Raw genomic sequence first — 24517 nt, forward strand, 5'->3', positions numbered from 1 at the left:
AACAAAAAGGCTAACATTATGTATATAAAAGGCCAAATGTTGCCATGGATTCTGTAACCTGATAGAGAGGACAGCCTTTTCATTTGATTAGGGAATGCAATTTAAATACCAGGGACCGAAGCCAAACAACAGACATTTCTCTCTGCAAGCCTCTTTCATTCACCCTGGGGTCAGTAGCTGGTGAACAAAAGGTCAGCCACACTTGCCCTGGAAATGTCTGGATTAATTTTATTACATTGTAATGGTTTGCACTTTAAATGTAGGGATAACACTAAATTTCCAGTTACCTATTATTCTTTCTGCCCGTTGGGTATTTTTGACTAATATACAAGATGACACAGCCTTTCTCGGGTTGATTCTGAGAATTTTCAAGCACAGAGCTAAACTCTGGATTTCCTTATGGAAGATTCAAAGTTAAAAATTCCAAGAAGTAAATTGCAGAACTCAACATCAAGTGCAAAGAAAAGAAAACCCAATATTCCAACGTACAAAAGATTTTCATGTTTGCAATGCCTACTGGCATATAATAGCCCCATCTAAAAAAATAGTGCACAGCCAGTGAATACATCACCTGATGGATGCATTTTTCTTGGACAAACAGTGTCCCTCACATAAGGAAAACTGTATTTATCACATTGATCACTTTCATAAAGTACACACTACATACACCAGCAGCTAATAGATCAGGGCTGTTTTTTATGCATATAGACATGGACTTGCACGCTCTTGACATCTGCTAAAGAAACAAAATCCACTGCTTAAAAAAATAAGAGTATCTTAAAATGTGGTTGCATAACAATGAACTAAATGGCACACAAACTCAAATGCTCTGTGTGATGTAAGAATATTCAATGCCCGCTCTATCCCACTGACTCAGATTATGGTTAGGGTCTTGAAAACATGTGAGGTTATGCATGGTGCTGTACGTACAGCAGTACATACATCTTATGAGGTGGATCAATATCAAATGTGGAATTTAAATCTTTATTGTTTTGCTACTGCTGGCTCACTTTGGAATTTCATCACGTGCACAATAAATTCCATGGTATCAGAATTCTGAAGTGGTTCTTTAAGCACTGAGCATAATATAATAAAATTAGTTGCGTATTTTAATTGCTATTGGCATTTCTAGCTGGGAAAAAATAAAAACAAACTCTAAAACATTGAGCTTTAACTATCAGTCAATCGTGCAGGCGATACGACAGATTCAGTAAAGCATTCAAAACGTACCTCTGGCTTCTTCATTATTTCTATGAAAAACATGTGGTTCTTCATCGGATAAATAACAATTAAAACATCTCCAAAATCTGTTGGTATAATGCCCCTGCGGTAGTTCCTGTTGTGTTCAGACCAGACGATGTGAACCTCATCATTTCCCAAGTGACGAAGCTGCAACAGCAAATTGGCTCTTTATTAATCAGAGTGATAACAACAGTTTATGAGGGGTCATGGCTTACAAATTGAATTAGAATGTTCAATACTAGAAATATTTCATTATAGAAAAAAAGTTGAAATATTGTTTTTCTCCATTTGCTCATCAAAACATCAGCTAAATCATTTGCTTCATTGAGAACACATTGTTTTCTGATGGCTTAATTAAGTAATTATCAAGCTAGCCATTAAAATGATATGTAAATGTACATTATATACAATAATTTAAGATGGGAATCTGAGCTGCTAGAATGAAACGTTAAATACATGACAACAATTGTCAGTTAAAATAAGGTGGCTGTGACAGAAATGCCTTGACTCTGGATGTCAAGAAACTTCCCAGCATGAATGACCATTTCTCAATTTATTGCATTAAAAAATGATTTTCTTGCTGTCTGTGTGTCCAGAGAAGGCATTTGTTTGAAAATGCGAGCATGGTGTTTTGGACCACTGAAACTACAGAAGAACGTGAAACACCAGGGAAGTTACTTCATTTGGAGCAGAGCTGCAAAAAATGCAGATAAATTCTGAGTAGGACATACCCCAAATCCATCTAAAGAACTGTGTGCTCGCTTTGTGATGGGAGGAAGTGGAGCTGACCTAACAGATGGTGAGAAGTATTTGGCAATAACATACAAGCTATGCACAATAGGTCCAACTGTAAGCTTTAAAGTTAAAATTTAATCCACGTGCAAAATGTCAGCCCAATTCATAAAGAGAATTTAAGTCCCACTTAAACCTTAGAAGAGCACTACCTGAGTTAGGTGCCAGGCCTCTGACAATGCGTACAACACACCTAACCAAAAAGTCCAAGCATAACTCTGCTTTCTGCATTGGCTCTGTGCAAAACAAAAGTTTTCATTGGTAAATCATCCGCACAAGCCTTGTATCAGCTGATATTATACCAAAGCACTTCTCTCTTCAGAACCAGGTAGAGCCTTTTAATGTAAAGAATTTCAATCCCACAAGGCTGAGAGGCAAAGATGCCCCACTTGTAAGAGAAATGTGCGCACCCATGAACCACGACAGGAATCAAAGCCACAAGTGCTGCTTACAGCTTAGTATCTAGAGCAGTAGAATAAAGCTACGTTCAAAGAAGGACTCAGGTTCTCAGTTTGTTTTAAATGAAACAGAAGACAGTTGTAATTTATTTAAAGCTATAAATAAATGACATTTTTAATTGTTTGAAGAAAATGCAAACAGTCTGAACCTATAAGAAACGTGGGTACGTTAATACTAGTAATGCTAGAGCTTCCTGCACATATAAAATTAGCACAAACTACAGCTGTCATGGCCATCCTGAACATGTTGCCTAGTAGTAAAGGAAAATTCAGACAGAGGACTGATCCGTTTTACTCCAAAAAGAAGACTTGGAAGACAAGGGTTGGTACTGCCTCGCCGCCTAGTTGGGAATTATACAAGGCACACACAGCTACCAAAACAGGAATCAAAATACATCCAAGCACCACTTTTTAATTCACCATGAATTATTTTGCTAATAATCAAACGCTTCAGGCTGAAAAAATCCCCATGGAGTTTAAAACTTGATCACACTGAGGAAAGCAAAGCTTGGTAAACAAGACGTTAGCTCAATCTCTGCTTGTTTGGGACAGGAAGAGATGTAAATAAAACACTGGTTTTGCTGCAATCCCCATCAAATGCAGAAGAGCATGTGTTACCGTCTTTGTTTTTAAATCACACGTCCTGAACCACTGCATCCACATAGACATTAAACTGGCACCCATCAAAAATATTTGTTCTCACGAGATCATTCTGTTGATAAAAACCATGAGGACAATCCTGTTGGCGGCAGCACAGCAGCTGCTGTGTTCTGGGGTGGCTCTGTCCAAGCGCAGGCTGTATGCTCGCCTCGATGTCCAACACGCAGGGCTGCTCCAAAGGCCAAAGGGACGCAGACTGGAGCAGGGGCACGCGCAGGTGGGAAGAAAAGAACCCGCTCTATTACAGCCCACAGCAGTCGAGAAAGAAGGAATCTGTCTCCAAACCCCAACGCAATCCCCAGTGAGGAGAAGCAGCCCGATTGTTTCAGCGCGCACCCAGCCCGCCACGCGTGGCTGCGAGGCCCAGCACCGGTGGCGGCACACACCTCGGCCTGACCCCCTCTCCCCACTAATTGCATTACCCAGCCAGCTGGCTCCAGAGAGGAGTCGTCTGTTTGCCCAAAGAATTCCTGCTTGTGGGGAGGCAGGGCTGCTCCTTTCGCTAAGAAACAGCCAGGCCTGACATCCCCATTGTTTGGCCGACAGTGCGCCCATCCTAAAATCTAAGTTTTATTTGTAAATTAACCGAGAAACTTCCTGCCAGAACAGTGCTGCCTGGAGACTGATAATGTGTGCCTTTCATTCCCTTTCACTCTTACTGTATCACTGCCAATTTGTTTTTCTGCTGCTCGCCAGCCCTAGGCTATAAAAGCCTTGTAAGACATAAGTGCAATTATAGTCCTGGAGTCAAATGAATTGGACAAATCCAATAGCACAGCTCTGTCCCCACTTTGCAAACCCCTACAGCAGTTAGATTAGCTGCTAAAAATCTAATCTAGCTCCAGCTAACAAATTTCTGCAGCGAAGGAGCAAGAGTTCAGTATGGGGTTGCAAGCAGATTTCTGAATTGAAAAAGTTCTGCTATGACAATGGGGGAAGGTGGAATAAATCACTTGAAAATTTTGCAGCCCATCTTTAAACTGTTAGATGCAATTCAGTTAGAACAAGATGGGGGACTGCAGGATGCTGCTACTCTGATTGATTTTCATTCTTACCACGAGAAATCCAGATAAAAAAATTTAGAAACGGTGATGCTGAACCCTAGGAGCAGCAATAGATAGCAGCTGAATTTTTGTTGTTCTGTAACTGTACAAGAAATTACTTCTTCCAGGGCTGTTTTATTTGACTTGGGGTAGTTTCTATTTTCTGGTGGTGGTTCTGTTTTTTGTTCAGTTTTCTGAATGAACAATGTATCAGCCTATACTTCATATAAAGGTATACAAAGTACAAATTACTAATGCTCAAAAAGAAAGGTTTGAGTTTATTCTCAGTGGAAGTGCACTTATCCCTGTGAATTTACAGCAGAAATGAATTTATCCTCATTTTCAGTAAAAATAAAGGAACAGAATAACATATTAAGTAAAATTACTGCATCTGCTCCATTCCCTAGCCCACAGAACTTGTGGTCTGCTTTACTACTTCCTTGGCCAGCAGGTGGTAAGACCTTCTGTTCAGCTCCAGAGCTCGAGAGCCAAGCAAACTGACAGGTATTGAATTCTTTCTGTCTGTAGGCAAAATAAGCAAAGAAACCACAGAAATGACAAAGATTGAGGAGGTAAGAGGGAGTTTAGGTTCCAAACAGCAATGACACAATGCTGTCTGATGGAAGCACAAGGAAGGCATGAAAAAGGTTATGTCTCTCCACTGCATTCCAATTGGGAGCATGATGACATTTTCTCCTCTCATTAATACTGGTCTCTAACACCATATATTTCTTTTGTAGCAAAAACTAAAATGGAACAGGTACTACATGCCTTTGAGTACTTCAGTATATGGCCTCCTTGATGCCAAGATTCACAAGTGGAATTTCAGAGTTTACCTTTGAGGCAGTACGAGCTCTTAACCTGCAGCATGTTTAATACTGTCCTTAGAAATGGTCTGGATACATCATCATGCTAAAAGCACTAGTTTCAAATGTGAGCCATTTAATCCATCAGCAATGCCAATGACTCAGAGATCTATCAATCCCACAGAAATTTTACAGTGCCTCTGAAATGCATATTGCTGTCCACTCTCAGCTGCATTTCAGTGAAGTTTGTTAAGAAGCCTGAGCTAATTTGCTCAGAAATGAACCCCGGTTTACCAAACAGCAAATTAAATAAAGCTGTTTTGTTCAAAAGAATCATGGAAGATGCCACATTAAAGAAAACCCTGAAGTCATGCAGAGCAAACCACTGCTTACAGCAGGGCCAGCTCCCAAGTTCCATTGGTTTGCCCAAAGCTTTGTCCTGCCTTACAGGAAGAGTTGGATCCCAACAGGATTTCTATTCCTATAACACATTTAAGGTCTCATTAAGCTGTAGAGCAACCACTTCAAGGTGTATTTTTTGGATAACGTGTACTGGAGCTGGCCTTGTTTCCTAACAGCTTAAGACTTGAAGACGGGAAAATACTAAATGCTTTCACTTTTTGTTTTTAGGGAGGACAATTAAATAGAATAACCAGACTATCCCCATGGCTCCATGGTTAGTTACTAATGTGAACAGGAATTAGAGGAATCAGTAAAACAGACTATTTGCCAGTAAAACCCATTGTTTCCCCCTAAGCTCTGTAAGAATGTGCATTTTCCCTCTCCAGGTGATACATTACTCAACAGCTAGACTAGATATTTCACTGTCTAAGCTAGGTAAAATGACCACAATTAGTCCAGCATAAAGAAAGACTGGGAAAGAGACAGAAACAGACCTCAAACATGAGTAAGTCTGCTGCAAAGTAATCTGTTCTCTAGAACCATGTGGGATACGGTAAGAATAAATGGGCTTAAACTGAAGCAAAGCAGATAATACAAAATATAGTTCCACAGTACAAAAAGTGAGGCCTTGGAGTACGTTGCTGAAGGAAATTATAAAGCATTCAGAATAGGAGTTTTTAACTAGTAGCTGGATAAATACCAGCCAGGAACAGATACAGACAATGAAAAACGGACAGCCCTACCATGGCTCAGTGATAGACTATTCTGTCTCTATACCTCCTTATCCTAAACACTCTGATGACTGTGTAAATCTACTAATATGCAGATAACAAGATCCATACATGAAGACAACATGGAATTTTCTTGACTTTTTTTTTTTTTAAATGAGGTATGTGAAGAAAAGAAAAGCTCCATCTTTACTGGGCAAGTTTTCAGGAGTGGTAACTGGAAATTCCACTTTTTTATTTCGAGGAAAAGATCATTTCAAAACTAGCTGCAGAACAAATAAAAATCATCTGGTGGTATTTATAGCTAATTTCCAGAGCACAACAGTATCACGTGGTACACTGGATGGCTGTAGTAGCATTAATGCACATTAACAACCTGTGTAGGACAAGTTGCCAATCCTAATTAAAATAGCAAAGATTTGCTACGCACCTAAAATCTTCTTTGACTAAGCAGCAGTTGGCAAGCAGCATAATCTCAAATCAGTCGTTAGGAAAGAGAAACCATTAAGTACTGATACCAATGAAATTTTGGGCTGGTTTCTAGCCATCTCTGAAGCAGAGTCTGCTTGTCACAACTGTGAATAACTGGATAATGGTTTTAAATATCAGCTGGCTGCTTTTACTACTGTGCGTGTCACTTCTCTTTCACTTCTTTTCTTTTCTGGTACACACTAGACGGCTCATCTGTAAAGTTTTATTGTGCTGCATTTGGTTGTTTTGTTCTAGCACACTGCAGCAGTTTTGGCAGGCAGACAACACACAAATGAAATTATTGCTAATATTATTACTAATGGTGGTATTTAAGGCTACCATGGAAATGTTAATTGTGTTGCAGAATCCAGAATTTAGATGCCATTTAATTCAGATAATCTAGCTGCAGAGCACCATGTGGCACAGAAAAGAGAGCCTGCTAGGACGAGTCAGCACAATCTGCTTTGAGTATAAACCTTCATTTAAGCACACGAAATCGAATGCTATGAAATACATACACAGCAACTGACTTACCTTTTTGGTCAGTGAATCATCTGAATCTGATGGCATTCTTGTAGACACATGAAAAATGATTTCCACGGTAGAGGTAGCATAATAGGGTGCTGTTTGTCCAGTGCTGCCATTGCGCTGCAGGCCGCCCATAAACCCACCGTGTGTCGAGAGATCAACCTAAATGATTGACAGTCATAATCAGAAAAATCTATCTTTTCTTAAGGACCGATGAGTAACCCAACTTATTTACAGATCAGCAGCTGGTGGGATTGTAACCATCCCAAAGGAAGATAAATCTTTCCGTACAGGTTTGTCATCTCAGCGTTAGATCTGTTGGTTTCCCATTTTGTATCTGACATTTACTCAAAACAAACAACTCTCCACTATGTACCTATTAGGCTATTCTGCCTTCCTACCAGCAATGGAACAACAGTGCTGTAGGGCTGCATGTGGCTCAGCAAGCCCACCCAAAGCATACACAGCGAGAGCTAATTAAAAGGTGCAGAGAAAACGTAAGCACTAAGGACATCTGTACAAGAAATTGAGATTGCAAACTAAAAGAAACATTCTAGAGGAAATTATTCTAACAGATAATTCAGAGAAAACACCCTTCTGAAGACAACTCTGTGTCTAAAATTTATGTTTTCCCAACTGCATCAGTCCAGTTGAAGATGCTACCTCTCCTCGGAGACTTGACTTCTCTTAAATTGTTAGATGTGAAATACAGCTACCGTGTATTTCCCCTCCAAAAACATAAATGCCAGTGTCTTTTAGGTTACCAACATATCATTTGACAAAAGCAAACTAAACTCAAGTGTTTTTGCCTTTAGCACAGCAGTCCTTTGCTTGCGTAAGTGACCCAACCATGTGAAGAGCTAAAATGAGCTACAATTAAGGTAAAATTAAGCTACAGCTTTTAACAATACAGAAAGCATTCTTAAAATGACCACTGCAGCACCACCTGCCCATCAGAAACAGGATGCAACAACAGTGATAGCAAATAATGAAATTATATTATAAGGGATTGCACTTTGTGCTTGCTAAGCATGCACAGCAAACAGGTGAGGTAGAAGTGCTGTACACCCTGCTGGTGAAAGGCACAAAAAAAAGGAAGAATTCCTTCTTCAGTCACTCTGACAAAAGCTCTCAGGACTTCTGCCAGGTGGACAATCTGACCACCACTGCAACCTGATGAGAAGCTCTAGGAAAACTCTCTGAAGCATTCAGTTCTCTCAGCCGAGCTAATGGTGACTAGAAAAATCTGACCAAAAAGCAGAGAAAAAGCAAGGAGGGACATAAAGTAAGTAAAGGTTTTGAAAATTAAAGAGATGGGAAATTGAAGAACAGGGGAAATGTCACTCATTTAAAATGTTACAGTCCTGGGACACCACAGGCCCTAGGATTTACATTCACCTTCCAAGCAATATCAGTTAAAGCAGGGAGAATGGAAAGTATTTTACTTCCAGCTTCACGTGACCATGTGACACATTAGCCTAAAAGGCATCCTCTTTGTAATACAACATTCTCCTGTTCCCCGTTTCTGATAGCTAACAGAAGTCTTAAATAACCTACAATATATCCCAGCTTGTAGAAACGATGCAAACATCCAAAACATTTGGATTTACAGAATTCTGCCAAATAAAATGACCTTTGAAGTACTGCTAGATATTACTGTGCATTAAAATTTACTTTTCTTTTTCAAGAATTAACAAATGAGCAGGTATACAAGCAGTTTGTTCTCCATTCACCTACTTTAACTGGCTTACACTTGATTTTCATAGGTCTTCAAATCATGATTTTGCCTAAATATGTGATTTTACCTCCCAACCCAGTCCAGCAACAAAATCTTCATATGCCTGGCTTCCCCTGGCATTGGACAGTATTGAACATTTGTCCTCCTGTCCTTCTGCAATGTAAAACACTGCAATCTTGTGAGTTTCACGGCTGTAATTAGATAAAAGAAGAAATGAGAATTAGGAAAAGTGGAAGAGGTCAAATTACTCCTTATATCACCTGCACTCTAAAACCACGTTTCAATCTATGCCTGTTCCTTTGATGCACACAAATGCATCACTTAACTTTAGAATTACGTACGTTCATCTATTTTTTCTTTCCCTACAACCACACTGCAGAGCCGCTGCTGTTCAGAGAGCAGAGCAAGGGCCATTCTTTCTGTGCATCAGCCAAAGAACTGATGATCAAGTTCCAATTACAGGGTTAATCACTTACATCTGTGCAACCTTGCTGAAGACAGTAATACTGCACAGCTGTTAATGAGCTGTAAAATCTGACCAACAGAACTTTAATTATGGAGTAATGATATATGAGAAAGAAAAAAGCATGTACTGACTTTTAGCTCCTGGGATGAGTTTTACTAGGCTGATGGTTACAACTGATCTGGTATGAAAATTGTTGGAATGCAAGAAAATCAGAACTCTACAATTCTGCAAACGTGCCAAGGAATGAAAATGAAACATAATATTCAGAACTCTATTCTACCTGGCTCTAAAGGAGTGAAATGAAGATTATCCCTTAAAAGTATTGCTCTTGACAGAGGGATCAATGTGCAGAAAATTCCTTTGGGTGAGTCGATGCAAAGTCATCAAAAATTCTGCAACTTCTTCCCTCCCCTCTCAGCTAAAGAAGACAGGAAACAGGCTGGTGTGTCTCACTGCTGGTTATTTTGAATTCTGTGTATACAGTGCCATTGAAAATAGGTTGTCTGTTCAGGCGCTGCAACTTTTTAGTAACAAAAGTTCTGTGTTTTCATACAAGTTTTTGTACTGCTAGCATATGCAATTTCAGTGATTGGTTTTGGTGATGTACTTACTCTTTCTTTTGAAACCCTGAGCCAGTTACCATCACCTACCATTGGCGAGAATCCAGATTTTTCAGTTCTCTTAGTAATTTTGAATTTTTCTTCAGAAGGTGAAAGCTCTTCCTGTAAACATATAAAAATAATTAGGAAAGAAAATGCAATAAGGGACAGACTATTTTCTCATTCAAATTCCTAAGAGAAGGGAATCAATTTAGCGTAACTTAATGAAAATTCATTTTCTTTCTACTCTAAATAATCTGCAGTTGTCTGCAAAAAATATTCATGGATGCAGGTATACGTAAAAGTTCAAAACTGTGCTCTGACTACCAACCCGCTATGCAATTCTTGCCTTTTTAAGTGTGCATACACTTGAAAGTAGAAGAGAGCAAAATTTACCTTGAAAATTATCAGACTCATAAGTAAGTTATAGAATTTCAGACTAAGAAGTCTTCCTGGGATGACTGCAAGTCACAAGAGCAGAGCTACAGCAGGGGGGGGACAGTGTGTGGATCTGGATTATTTTTTGGGGGTCAGAAGCTGCAAAAGCACAGTAAACGTGTCCTGAGCCCTCCATTCCTACCTTCTATCCCAGGAGTTCATTCCCAAGTCGTTTAACAACAGCCGACAGAAATAAAAGGATGCTTGAGGTTCAGCAGGACGCGGTTCTTCCTGACGGGCCACCTTCATACTGAAGTCTGAGCTGCATTTTAAAATGTACTCATTTTCCTGGGCACTTTGCCTCATCAGGGCTTCAGTGATTGCATTCTCTTGGTCGCAGCTCATTCCAAAGGGTGGTGGCGATGGCTCATTCAGCTTCCTCTGGGGATGTAAAAGGCATTCAGGACTGGTGTTACCAATCCTCTCCAGTAATTTGTCAAGAGCATCTTCTCCTTCTTCCACCTGAGAAATGTCTTTTTGGGAACTGAAGTGGTGCTCGCAGCTGCCTGAAATCACAAATGAGTTGGCTGTGTTCTGCCGTGGAAGGCAGCCCTCCAAAGGTCCATACAATATTCTGCCATCCCAAGAGTACTTCCCTGAGATATCTCTGACAATTACCCTTACATCCGAGGGGGCTACTGCTGGCTCAGTGTCTTTCCTTTTGTCTGCAGGAATTTGGAGGTATGATATAAGAGTACTGTCATTAAACACGAAGAGCTGAAGGTTGGGGCTCCGGAAGACTTCTGATGACAGCTCAGAGGATTCCACATATGAGTTGTCATGATTCTCACTGAGGAGACTGTGGAGGATGGCAGGACCTCCGCTGAGTGGGTAGTGGCTCAAATGATTCACCAGATGAGTCATAACCATCCGTGCCGTCAAAGGTATTAGTTCTAAGTTCCTTCTCCTTTTTTCTGAAACAACCAATAGAGGTAACAGATCAGTAAAACCAACAAGAGGTAATTAAAAACAGCATCTGCTAATTTCTGGCTTGTTTTAGAAGGTTATTCTCACATTCATTCCTTTCCACGAAACTATTTACCACCACTGCCCAAGCAATTCTACCCACCACACATCTTTACTCAGCACTCTTTGAAATTTAGCTTTCAGTGACATCCAGGTCTTCATACAGTTTGTAAGAAGTAAGAAGCCACAACCCCTGCTGCTATCACTGCAGTTTCACCTGGCACCCTAAGGTGATCCTCCTTACCTCCCACATTCCCACAGTCATCACCCCAGCAGTCAGATCAAGAAAGGGACAGGGGAAAAGAAGCAAAAGCAATGGAGAGGTGCAATTAAAAACCATTGGTTCTCCACTTGTAGCTTCATTTGAAAACAGCATCGTGGTAAAGTTCACTGCATCAGGTGAGAGACTCTCAGGATCCACAGACAGGCCCTCATCACAGGCAAATACATCACAGTTATCTCAAACCAGCAGGGCTCTGGAGTCGTGTTGTGCCTCCAGTTCCTTTACTGGAGCACTGTTTCAGAGTTATATCTCACTTATGCTCAGATTTTTTCTCTTTTTTATGGTAACTTTGTTCATATTCAGCTTAACTTTGTTTTTTTCTTCAGTTTACAGTGTTTCTTTCTTTCTTTATACCTTCTAATATACTTCTAGACAACAGGTATATATATCCCTTTCGAGCTTTCATTTTGCTAGCCTCCAAAAATTCTTCAGCCTCCCCCTCAGAAAAACAGGCTCCTCACTCTTTCCATGAACTCCCAGGTAGTAAATCTCTGCCTGCTCCAGTCTGAATTTCTTTTTTAAACAATTAACCTAAAACAATTGTAGACCACTATCATCTCTGAGATGAGAAATATCTTGTTCTAACTAAAACAACAAACACACCTGACATGGCCCCTTATCTTCCTGCTATTCACAATGCCCCTACTCAGCAAGAGATCTGTGTAAAATCTTTGTTTCCTTTTTTTTTCTCCTAGTTTAAACTGAAAACATGTATACAGAAAAAAAGAAATTAAAAAGCTGTAGGACTCAAAAACAGTGAAGTAGTGAAGTATCAAAAACTGAATGCTATTTTAAAGCAACATTCTAAAACCAACAATTGCTTGTACTACTTAACACTGCATCTTTACTTTAGATTCTTCTGCAGAAATTAACTAAGGCATATTAATACATGACAATAATTAATGCATAGTTGAACAGCCGCTGCTTTGAAAACTTTTAACAGTGTTTGAAATAAAGGTGGTTTCTAAGATAAAACACTTAAAAATTGCTTCAGTACGTTTGGATACATACTTAAGTTGCTGTTAAGGAGTGTGTAACACGATGCAACCAGATCCAAATAATCTCTTTTCACTTTTGACACTGGTAGCACCGTGAGTCAGCAGGAATACTGCATTTATGCAGCTGCAGAATTGGGTTCAAATCACACACATGTCATTCTGCAGTCGCTCAGAACAGGTAAATCAGGGAGTCATTTCTAATAAAAGATTCAAGAAAGGCTGCTGCACGCTCCCAAGAGAAACCTGATTTAGAGCTAATCTCAGCTGTTGACTCTGACATCCCAGCATAGACACGCTGGTCCTCATCACGCTCTGTGAACTCTCCTACCTTCAGCAACAGTGAGCAGGTTGCCCAGCTCGGTGGCAGAGTGGCACTGGGCTGGCTCACAGCTCGTGACATTCTCCAGATGCAAAAAGGGGTCATAGTCAGCAGACGACAGATCCGCAAGGCTCAGCACGTAATGGCTTTGCTGGGTGTACGTGCTGGAGCCGTTCACACAGCAGTGCAAAACCTGTGAGCAGACAAGTGTGAGATTGAGGGAGTGATGAAGAACAGTCAGCAGTACCAGCTTACACTGCCAGGAGTGGCCCACTGTGATTTGACATTATGACAGCCAGCACATGCTACAAAAACATCCAATTTGGTGCTTTTACAATAACTCTCTTTTTTGCTGCTTGTTCTGTACTTTAACAGTTCACTTCAGGACTTTTATATTTAATAACTTGTGCATTTTAACAGGCCACTCCAAATCATTCAAACACTTCTGCTGAGATTACTTGCTCTGGATCCCTGCTATTGAGCGCTTTGCCTTTCTCGTCATCATTTTCTGTGTTCCACATCTTTACCTCAAATAAACCACTTTTCTTTTCAAGATCCATCACATCGATCTCATTGTTCTTAGTATTTTATATTCTTGACTTCTCACCCGTATGATTTTGCCCACACCCTGAGAATTCATGTTTCTCTACAGCATGCTTCAAAATCCTCCTGTGCCTAAGAGGATTTGCAAAAAGCATCTTTAAACTTTCAGGCATAATAAATCATGCTCATTCCTCATACTCACTCTGTAAATATAGTCCAGTAAAGGAGCTTTGGATGCATGCTGATCTTCAAGGACACCAGCAGACACTGGCTCCAGCAGCATTTTCATAGGTAATGCCATACACCAATCCAACAAGCAAAGTAGCAATGAAACTATAAACTAAACAGAAACAAGTAGCATGGTATTTAGGTATTATCTGTCAAATCCACACATGCTTAAATGCCTGCGCTTGAAAGGTTGAAATAAGATTGGTTCAAAGCCACTTCACTCAATGATTTGCTCAAACAGCACAAAGAAAGAACAGAGACTCCTCACTTTGGTGACGTACCTTTTTATCTGCCTCCACACAGGAGTATTCAGCACTTGGCAGGAGAAAAGCAATAGTGGCCACAAGGATCTACGTGAAAAGAAGCAGAATTTGAGCACGACGTTTAATATCTTTCACTACAAAGGCAGAGAACAAACTTCATTTGAACAGGGCATGAAAAAGGGTAAAGTCTCTTAGAAGCATTTAGCTGCCCTTGTAAATCAACACACAGGTGAAACGAAGTTTTGCTGAGCATTTTGAAAATAAAAGATGAGTAATGCATGCTGCTCTTCCAACTACAGCAAGTAAAACTCTTAACAATACTTGCAGAAGAAATTGACAGTTGGGGTTCCAGCAGCTCAATTAAGACAACTTTACATATGATTTCCATACAAATATCTTAAACTGACATACTTCAGTAATTTTTCTGGGCAGGGATGATTCATACTCCTGCAGCTTTTGCCAGTAAGAAACAAGCAGCTGAAGAACATCATTGGCTACCTGAGCTACCAGTTTATTAGAAAACTGGAAGAGAAGAGAAGGTAGTTAAAAACAAAATAAGTGTGTAGGCATCATACAATGCAATTTATTTTTCTACTTCTTAAATTACTCTCCATCCATACAACCAATAAAAAATGGTATGCGAAATCACACACTCAGCATTAGGGAACAGCAGACAACATTAACTGTATAGTCTTGAGATTATAATGTCATATTCTCTTATTTTATATATAGGAGTCTCTAGCTGCATATTCACATGCCATTTTTGTAAAAACTTTACATTTCTATACAGGATGTCACAACTGCCCCATTGAAGAACTGCACATTTATTCCTTAGCAACTTCAAAGGAGCAGTAAGAATCTGGAGCACTCTGACCAGAGATAATAAACTACTACGTATATGCAAAGCTTCAGAACCAGAAGGCATTTTCTAGATGATGGCCAATGTCATTCCTAACATTATGCAGAGACCTCAAGTAACATCCTGACATTGCTTTAAGCAACAGAGACCAACCAGCACGCTGTGCTCCTGTAACCAGGAACAACTGTTCCAAAACTTTCACAAAATGTATGTTAACTACAGAGACTGCTGCAGTATTACCTTCAGTGTCACACCTATGACATTGATTGCTTCCTTCACTTGAGGGTGGTTTGTGCACTGTGTTAGTTCTTCACATATCCAAACTCCAAGGCCACAAATGGCTATGCATCTTTTTTGAAAGAGACAACATTTTTGTCAGAAGTTTTAAGAGTCCAGTGTTGCTTTACCCTTCATTCTTCCCAAATTTGCACTCTGGAATGAACCACTCCTCTATCAGACAGTAGCTATCACTGTACAGCTGCACCATATAGTTCCTAACAAAGAATCTTGAAGGAATTTGTCAAAGACTATTCCTCAATCAATCAGGGGAAAAAAAAATAGCAACAAACCAATTAGCCCAACACACCTAAGATATGATTTCTTCCAATTTTAAGCACATTTTAAACAGAACAGAACTTTGGAAGTGCAAGGCACTTAACCACAATATATGCCATCTTTGGGAAACAAATATTTTTCCTTCAAAGTATACAAAATATAAGCAGACCCTGGAAAAAGAATGAGCAAAGATGGGGAAAGCAATGTACAAAGATCTCTTTTACCTCCCCCAGGTCACACAACAGGTCAAGATCTTAACAGTACAGGATGGACTTTATCTCAACAGGGCTGCAGAACTCAACAGGTCAAAACACAAAGCAGGTGTAAAAAAATTCACCTGTACAGAGACTGAAAAATCAGTAGGGAGAAAGACTTCTGACACACTTATTTTTCACTTTACTCAGTATTTTACCTTGCAGCTTCACTTGGCTCCTCTGTAGCATTCTTCAGTAAAATATTAATGAGGTAGCACTAAAACAATACAATCAATTACAATAAGTGACTTTTTCATGTATCCACTTTATTTCTAATTGTTTAATTTTGATGTAATCACAGACAAAATGAACTCTAAGTCTCAGGCTATTTTAAAGTACTTACACAACAAGCTTAATTTGTCAAAGGAGAATTACTTACTCATTATAATTCAGGTATACAGACCCTTGTGGATAAATCTAATCGACTCAAAATCATATACAGGCAGCGCGATGGCAATCAGTTCATTTTCAGAGTCGGCAGGTATTACTAACTGGGAGTATTCAGCACTTCCTGATATGATATATGGTGTTCAAGCATTAAGGGAGCCATATTTTGAAAAAAATCAGTGTCTTCTTTAATAAGGAAAAGAGACTTTTAAAATCTAGGCTGCTTTAACATACTTCTAAGAGTCTGGGGCCTAATGAACAAATCAAGAGTGGGAGCTGCATGCGTTCTCTCCATTTTTACCTTCAAAAGCCACAAAAGGAATTCAGAGATTCCTCCTTACCTTTACCTAATCTTTCTGCAGTGGATTAGAAAAGTGCCTCACATTTATTGAGGCTAGTACAAGGCTAATTGAGCGGGTTTCACCAGCAAGTGATGCTCCAGGTCATATTTGTTGGGGTCTTTGGTGGAGAGAGAGTGTACTTTTTTCTCCTTCAAGATTGTTTTTGCTGAAGTCATTGAATTACAAAGCTTTCCATCCAGTAGAACAATTAACATCCCAGGGTATCTCACTGAAATTACTTATTGGACAGAGATAATTCATGTAAAGCTAGGGGTTCTGTCTAATTGGGGAACTTACTTAACATTTTACTATAATACCAATAAGGCAAAAACTGTGACCCCCTTATGCACACCCCACACTTCTTAGAGGACAAGCTAATATACAGACATGCACTGAATGGACACTTCAAATAATACCACCACCACCATTTAATGAATTGACATTGCAGACATCTGGCTGGAAAACATAATATTTGATTATAGCCAATTCACTCTCTTTGAAAGTAAAATGTAATTTGTACTATCTAGGCTTCGTTAATCTTATGGTGCACGTTAAGCAAAGCAATGCTTATCAAGTAAGTACATATGTGTGCTGTTGTGGTTTGGAGAAGAAGGAGGGATTTAGTATTTAAACAAAAAGTGTACAGTAAAAATAAAGCGGTTAAATAATAAAGATAGGTTAGGCTACATACAGATCTAATGAAGCGTGGCTTTACCTTTACATCGGCACTCCCCGCAATGATCTCACCAGCTTCTGAAATGGGCTGCAATAGTGGGATTTCTTGATAGATATTTGGAAAGCAAACAAGAGACCCAAGGATGGTATGGGCTTCTGAACGGGGAGCCTAACAAAATGGAAAAGTCAATGAAAATATTTTCTTCTTTCAGCATAGATCTGGCACTGCTTGTACATTTTTGGCCTGCTGAAAATACATCACGCACTAAGTTCTATGCTTGCAGCATCAATGAGGTGTTTTGGGGTTTTTTTGGAACACTTTCCATGGAAAGTGGAGCTTTCATTCCTTGTTAGCATTTTAAGCTTTCTCAGTAATCGGGCTGATGAGGTTTTGTTTTTTTTTAAAGAGATGCCAATAAATGAACATCTGTAAGTGCTTTGAAGGACAATGCAGCAAGGCTCACTGCTTCACTTCTGCTGAAACCCGAGAGGTCTGTGTCCCCAAGCCATCCGCTCAGCAGCACAGAGCAGCACTAAAAACATGCACTCAAAATGGACAGAAAGGTCTCCTTCAAATGCAGTTCCAACACTTCCCTTTCTGTTCCAGGACTGTCGGGTCATTATCCTTATTTTGGCCTCCATCCTTACCTTGCTCTTTTATTTGCCTTCGTTAATCTAATCATTTATAAACCTATTTCTGTTAGTGTTGATACTCGGCAAAACATTCTGCATCACCCAACAAGCTCCGTGCTTTCAATATTCAGCAAAAAACACTAATGGGATTCTGAAATCTAAGCCCTGCTTTTAGCATGCAAACATGCTGCAGCGTTGGTGAGGATATGATTTCTCACACTTTGGCCTTTTGATGAAACACCTTTGCAATAGTAGTGTGTCACCCTACCCCTCGCTTTCACGCATCAGCTGCCATGGTATCTGCCCCAAGAGCCCCGGTGGCATTGCACTAATGAGCCCACACCTGTTGGAGTGCAGACATCCTAAGCTCATTAGCAAGCAGGCTCCCAGGCTGGGCATTGCCATGCTCACCTCCAGCAGGTCTGTGCTCAGCACTCTGGCTGCTGCTGTGATGAAGTCTCCTATCAGCATCGTAAAGCCAGGCAAGCCCAGGAAGAAAAACCAAGGTGGGCAATGCTTTATGACAGTATTCAAGATATCCTGAAAAATGAAGAGAAATTACCTGCTTGAGAAAGAAATGACTAAAAACACCCACCAAACCCACCAAAACTCTAAAGGGGGAGTTGGAGGAGATTTAAGTTGGTAACTGACCATTTCCACACTCATCCAAGTGATGTTTCACTGAGCCACACATAACAGCGATACAAGTGCTTTTAGCAGAAAGAGTGTTCAGTATCACTGTGACACTGAGAGCCTGAAATTCCTATTAAAACAAACACCTGCCATTTCCAAGTGTAAAACAATTGCTCTCTCGTGAAACAAGGCTTTGGATTGAAGACAACCAAGCTGTTAATCAATTTAAGATGGATGTTTTACCCCATTCCAAATGAGTTTTGTTTGCTTTTTTTCCTAAAATCACATTACTCTGAATTCTGTAGCCATAAAAATAATGAAATGACACAAACTGCTTTTGCCTTTTCCCAAAGGAGCTCAAAGCAGGTAGCTTACAACTGCTGGCAGCTCTAGCATGTCAGGGATTTTTCAGCCCCTCTGGGCTAAGTTGAGAAACAGTGAAGTCAGATGCAAGAAGCGATTGCACTCAGCACAGTAACACAGATAAACCTGTGTTAACTAGATTGTTACAATCCACTATTCTAAATAATTAAGATAACGGGTGAGCCTTGGGGAGGGAACATTTGATGAAAGTCTTGTTTTATTTTTTACTTGCTTTTTGTGTGTGTGTTTTTTTTAAAGCCTGCACTGCATCTGTAGGAGCAAACCACCAGGAACAGATTGCTCTCATAATCACCCTACGACACAGAAAACATCTGAGTTAAGCATTTCAGCTTGAATCCTTCCCCAGGTTTCATACAATTCTTCAGACACTTCAGACAGAGACAAGTTCCATATTTGAGATTTTCTTTATAAGAGATCTGCAATCGGGCATAAAGCTAAATCTTCACCTGCTACGTTACATAGTTTAATAAATTTATTTCCATACCAATTAGCAGATTATTTCTGTTCCTGATAAAATTTCAAAGAAAAATTGCAAAGGAAAAACAATTTTCTGTGTCTGCCCTTACTGCTTTCATGATGTGGCAGTGAAGAGTTCAATGTTAGCCCCAGAATGTGTCCTTATGCTAAACTTCTACATCAGAAGCAAAAGAAGTCAGATGGATTTTTCTGCCTGAAGATACGCTTTAGCCACACCAGTGTTTTCTGCGAGCATTGCTCAACACCTGGACAAAAGTTATCTATGGTTTGACTGAGCGTTTACAGCAGCAACATCCTATGAAATAATAGCATTATATATCTAAAATATTACCAGATAAATATCGCTCGTTTCTAATGCAGCACCACATAATGCTTCCACTTTCCAGAATTAGCTAGAATGCCACTCGAGTTAATGTTTAAACTAGTTTTAATCACTTCCTTTGATACATTTTAAAGTCAATATCAGTCAAGGCAAACATTCAGAAAGAGAGAGCAGATGGATGCGGCAGCTCATAAAGTGGGTGGTAAACTCCTGCTCGGAGCAGAACAAAAGACCCACCTTTTCATAATTAAGGGGCTGATTAATGCACCACGCTCCTCACAGCACAACACACCTGTAATTACGACCAGAGCCAGGTACTGCGATGTGTTTGGTCTCTGAATAATTGGGCATCAAACTATGGAGCGGCAGATGGGAGCACACTCCTGTTGACATATGCCACGATAAAAGAGCCCGGGCTAACCTGGCTTAAAAGGTAACAAAACGTAGGAAGTACAAAGAGCTGCTACAAACAAGCGCGTTAACTCCTGCCCTCGCTCCATCAATCCCATCTGTTAAACACCGCTGTAACGACTGCCCTGCTTCCTCAGCTCCGGCCGCTGCCCTGAATGGACATTTCAGAAAATGAGGGTAAAGAAATGTCAGTGAAAGCCCCGCTTCAGCACCTTCATACCTGTGAGTGCACTGCACCGTGCAAAGATGGCAACTGCTTCCTGTCAAACAGGACAGAATATGTGCTGAACATCTCGTACCTGACTTGAGCTTGCTCCAAACAGAACAGATTGGAAAGATACCACCCCCCAGGAAGGCACTTACTGGTAAAATCTGACAAATTTGCTTCTATTTCCCAATTAGCACGCTTTGCTGTGCAACACGGCTAACAAGAGAAGCGTGATTTCACGTAGTAATTCAGTAGCATTGCAAGCTTATCAAAAGATTCGGGTTTATGAGAAAGCAACCAAGTGAGAACATATGTCCTATCAGTGATATTGCAAAAATCAGGTAATTCAAACACAGGCAAGTTGCTTCCTTCCCTCCGAAGCGCAGTTCTATAAATGTAAACTGTGTTCAGCAGCGTACAGCCTAGTAAATGAATCACTTTAATTGAATGCTATGTACACAGTAACTGGAAAAACACAAGCAATAAGAAAAACATATGGTGATGGCAATAGAAATTGGTTTACTCATTCTGTACAGCGTTGTTTCTTTACTTCTTTCATAATTGACCTTTAGAACGATAAATGTGTAAAATAATTTTGGTTTATTATGGCTCCAAACCTTTCAGCAATTACACAAAATGAAAATTTAAAAGGAAGCATTCATTCTGGAAGCATTTCCATTGTTTACATAATTGCACAGCTGTAATTTAGTGTTCATGTTGTTAAAGAAAAGTGAAAAAAAGGACCATTATGGACTATTTCAATTCAAAACGATGCTCTGCAGCGTTAAAAAAGAGGAGGGAAGAGAAGGGAGCAATCACACGCATGTCCTTCTCAAATGGATTAACCCTATAAAAGGCATAGTATTTCAGTATAGGGTAATCTAGTAATCCAAATAATAAGGTCATAAACATCCAGCAAGTAAGTGAAAAAAGAAAATGATGCAAGTTCACCAGAAGGTCAATTTTAGAAATATTCTTCACCTAATTTTTGTGCAAGGTTTTGCAGATTACAGGTGTAACTAAATAGCCTGCCATCTGCCTTCCTCACGTTTCCAGCTGTCCCTCAACAGGAACAACATGGATTTTCCTCTTAAAGTTCACTCTGTTCTTCCCTCAGACACACCTCATTAGAGGCTGACATTTACAGCACAGGAAAGATTATTCATTTAAACAGGACTTAAAGTGGCAAATCCTTCATTTTCCTTTACTTGGAGGAAACAAACAATTCAATTTATTCCAAGTAACGTTACATTTTAGGTGTTAGCTTGTCAAAAATTAAGTTCCAGTAAAAAGTTACGAAGAAACCTGACACACTCCGAAAGCACAGTGCTCATCTAAAAACCTACATCAATCTGACCACCAAAGAAGTTACATCTTGTGACTGCATGTAATAGAAAGAGAGATTAAAAACCGGAACAACTCAATTTAGGAAACAGATGACAGATTACTGTGTAAATCACCTGCTGGTGATCGTTCCTCCCCTTCTGAGCTGCATTAGGAAGCTCTTTTAAAGACACATTTAAGAAATAAAACCAGGCAGCAGTGCAGAGGTGAACCACCTAGGGCAAGGTGCATTAGGGAGGGGAAAGCGAGGAGATGTCTCTGTTAGCAGAAAGCAGGGCTCCTAACATGGGCATCACCTGGGTCTGCCTTTCCTCTGGTCCATCCCTGCAACTGTTTTGCTCCAATACCACCAGTGCACTCTAACGGGGGTGAGCAGTGGGGAATGTGCTGCATCTCAACAAGCACAGAAAGGGGGGGAGATTACAAGAGGGTAACAATTATATCTACTGGAAGAATGTCACAGCAAACTAAAATACGTGAATCTAAGTCTTGTGACACAGAGACTATATTATGATTTATCTTTTTTCTTCTTTAAACTGCAGTCTGGAGAGAAATCGAAAATTGTTAAGGTTTCTGAAATGCTGTACAACCAAAGGTTCTCGTGTGAAACATCACCAGGCAGAAATCCAGGCAAGAAGCACTTACTGCCCTGTGTACACAAGAGAGGCTGCTCATTTCTTGTGCCTTTTGGAAGAGGATGCCACACACACAGGGCATGTTCCTGTGCACAGCACTCAGACTCTGCAGTCACTGGGCTGACCCCACTCCTCAGTACAGAGCAACAGCTTCATAGAAACACTGAAAAGTCTACAAGGACTTTTTTTCTTTTTTTAACTTCAAATCAGTGTTCATATAAGCAGGTAATTCTTCTCCAGTAGCAACTCTAGTATGTTTCATATTCTAAACCAGCAATCATACACAAAGTGTGCTTTCTCCATATGCTCACTATGGAAATGATGGAGTTTCCTTTCTATAATTGCCAACAGCATACATTAAACAAATCAAGAGGCTTATAGACAAGCATAAAGTGCATTATTGATAAAGTATTCTCCCTTCTACCACTGAATGGAATCAAGCTAAGCAGTGCCATTAACTTCTCCATCGTAGCTGTGCTGCATGCTGAGGGCTTGTGCTGTTCTACAGGTTGAAAACTCACTGTCTGTGTGCTGAAATTTAATCACCAAGGACATCTGTCAGCCTATTCGGACCTGGGCTTTTCCTTGCATATTTAAGGTTAGTCCTGCACTTAATATGACTGAATAAACAAGCAAAATCTCTGATGTACATATTTTTAATTGTGTTCCTTAATATTTCTTTACAAAGCAGTCTGTTCCAAAGATATGCTGCCAAGCCAATTAACCTGTAAATGTATTAATCATTAAAGCTCCCTCCAAAAGCCAGGGATAGAACTATCCTGTTAGCTCGCTTTTCAGATAACAGCCTCTACTTCTACTGGCCGAAATCATGGTGGCACACGTTGTCAACAGATTACAGCAAGCATGTTAACTGATGCCAAAGCCCTGGTAGCAGGATGAGATTCTTCCCAACAATGAAAAGCTGGTCAGATATTGGAAGATTTCCTCCTCTTCTACAGCGTAAGCACAGGTGAGCATTCAGCTTTCATTGCAGCTCTTCTCAAACTGAAGATGTACATTTAGACAGAAAGAAGTCAGAAATCCACAGAAGTTTTAGGAAAAAAAGATCTACTGGAAGGATTGTCATTCCCAAAAGTATTAGCAATTCACTAATTAGAATTCTCTCAGTGCTTCTTTTTCTGAGAAAGGGGCTCAGTAGCATAAGTAGAATTTCAGAATAGTGTTTCAGTACTTCTTCCAGGAAAAAAAAATGAAAGCTATAAAACAAGGAGAAGCTTATATATACTTTTGCAAGATCCTGATGCCAAAAATTTCTGCTACAGTAAGCGACTAGCAGCAATAATAAAATGCATTTATTCCCTACACTCAAGCATTTGTAAAATTTGTACACTGCAATAGTAGATATTTTTATAAGGTGTATGTATGCATCATCCAACTCAAAACACATTAATGGACATTAAGTGATGGACAAATTAAGCGCTGGAGGCTTCTCAACCATTAACTCACCCAGCAGCGTCACACACAGTTACTGCCTGAAATGCAGTAGGTTCTCCTTTGGAATCTTCTAAAATTCCCCTCCCAAGAATATTTCACAATTCTCTGCAATCTACACCAGGAACTGGGAGCACTGTAATTGTGACCAGGATGGCTCTCCTGAAGCTGTGGACTGAGTGACAAAGCAAAGCAATGGCTGCTGCTGGGAAAGACCTAGCTGCTCCTTTTGCTGCTGCTGCCTGACTGAGGAGGTGCCAGAAGAAATACCACACTTCAGTCTGCCTTGCACAGGTGTGATGCTATAGAGCCCCTGAAGGCGTTTCAAGGCTGACAGACCCCAGTGATTTAAAGGGTAAAAGGGCTGAATTTAATACAAACAGTCCTGAGGCCATTTCCTGCACCACATCTGAGCGATGCTTGATACATCATCTTCTCAGGATTTGCAGTCAAGCTCTGAATGCAAGCAGAATCACTGCCTTCACTATCTTGTGAACACAGCATGTAAAAAACAAAACATCAACTCACTTTCCTCTGTCAGGAAGTGAAGGTGCAGAATTCCAGTCAACTGCATAAAAAATGATGGTAAAATTTAAGACCACTGACTTAAGTGTACAGGAAGAGAATTAGCATCACACAGTCACTTGTCCCCTGATCCCAGGGCACATGGCACACTGGAAGCAGCTCCCAGTGCTAGGCTGTAAACTTGCTTCTCCCACCTGAAAAGGTGATGCAATTGCTACAGAGAATTGTTCACTTCTTCCTACAGAGGTGCTGTTAGACATGGACAAATGAGATGCAGCTCAGTTACATCACTATCTCCTTTCTCACCAGCTGAGCTAATTGCTAAATCTTGAACTCAGAGTGCCATGGGATCTTTTTGTAAAATATACTCTCACACTGCTCTTTCAAATGCTCCACAAGACAAGTTTGTGCAGAAAGGTTGCACTTGCCATAAATTACAATGTATTAAGTA

General features: G+C 40.1%; 1 protein-coding gene across 4 annotated transcripts in view; it reads right to left on the reverse strand.

The window, feature by feature from the left end:
• The window catches only part of RALGAPA2 (Ral GTPase activating protein catalytic subunit alpha 2), a 118080-nt gene that overhangs the window by 44406 nt on the left and 49157 nt on the right, over positions 1-24517 (reverse strand). For all 4 annotated transcript variants that reach the window (XM_048937184.1, XM_048937183.1, XM_048937185.1 and 1 more), the window contains 13 exons: positions 18087-18215; positions 17083-17211; positions 15798-15856; positions 15071-15179; positions 14383-14493; positions 13990-14058; positions 13683-13820; positions 12947-13130; positions 10514-11285; positions 9985-10056; positions 8936-9059; positions 7137-7292; positions 1231-1389 (listed from right to left, as the gene is read on the reverse strand). In XM_048937184.1, the coding sequence (XP_048793141.1) occupies positions 1231-1389; positions 7137-7292; positions 8936-9059; positions 9985-10056; positions 10514-11285; positions 12947-13130; positions 13683-13820; positions 13990-14058; positions 14383-14493; positions 15071-15179; positions 15798-15856; positions 17083-17211; positions 18087-18215 (2211 nt within the window). The remainder of the gene's footprint in view (positions 1-1230; positions 1390-7136; positions 7293-8935; positions 9060-9984; positions 10057-10513; positions 11286-12946; positions 13131-13682; positions 13821-13989; positions 14059-14382; positions 14494-15070; positions 15180-15797; positions 15857-17082; positions 17212-18086; positions 18216-24517) is intronic.

This window comes from Lagopus muta, chromosome 2 (genome assembly GCF_023343835.1).
Source record: "Lagopus muta isolate bLagMut1 chromosome 2, bLagMut1 primary, whole genome shotgun sequence".
NCBI classification, from domain to species: Eukaryota; Metazoa; Chordata; class Aves; order Galliformes; family Phasianidae; genus Lagopus; species Lagopus muta.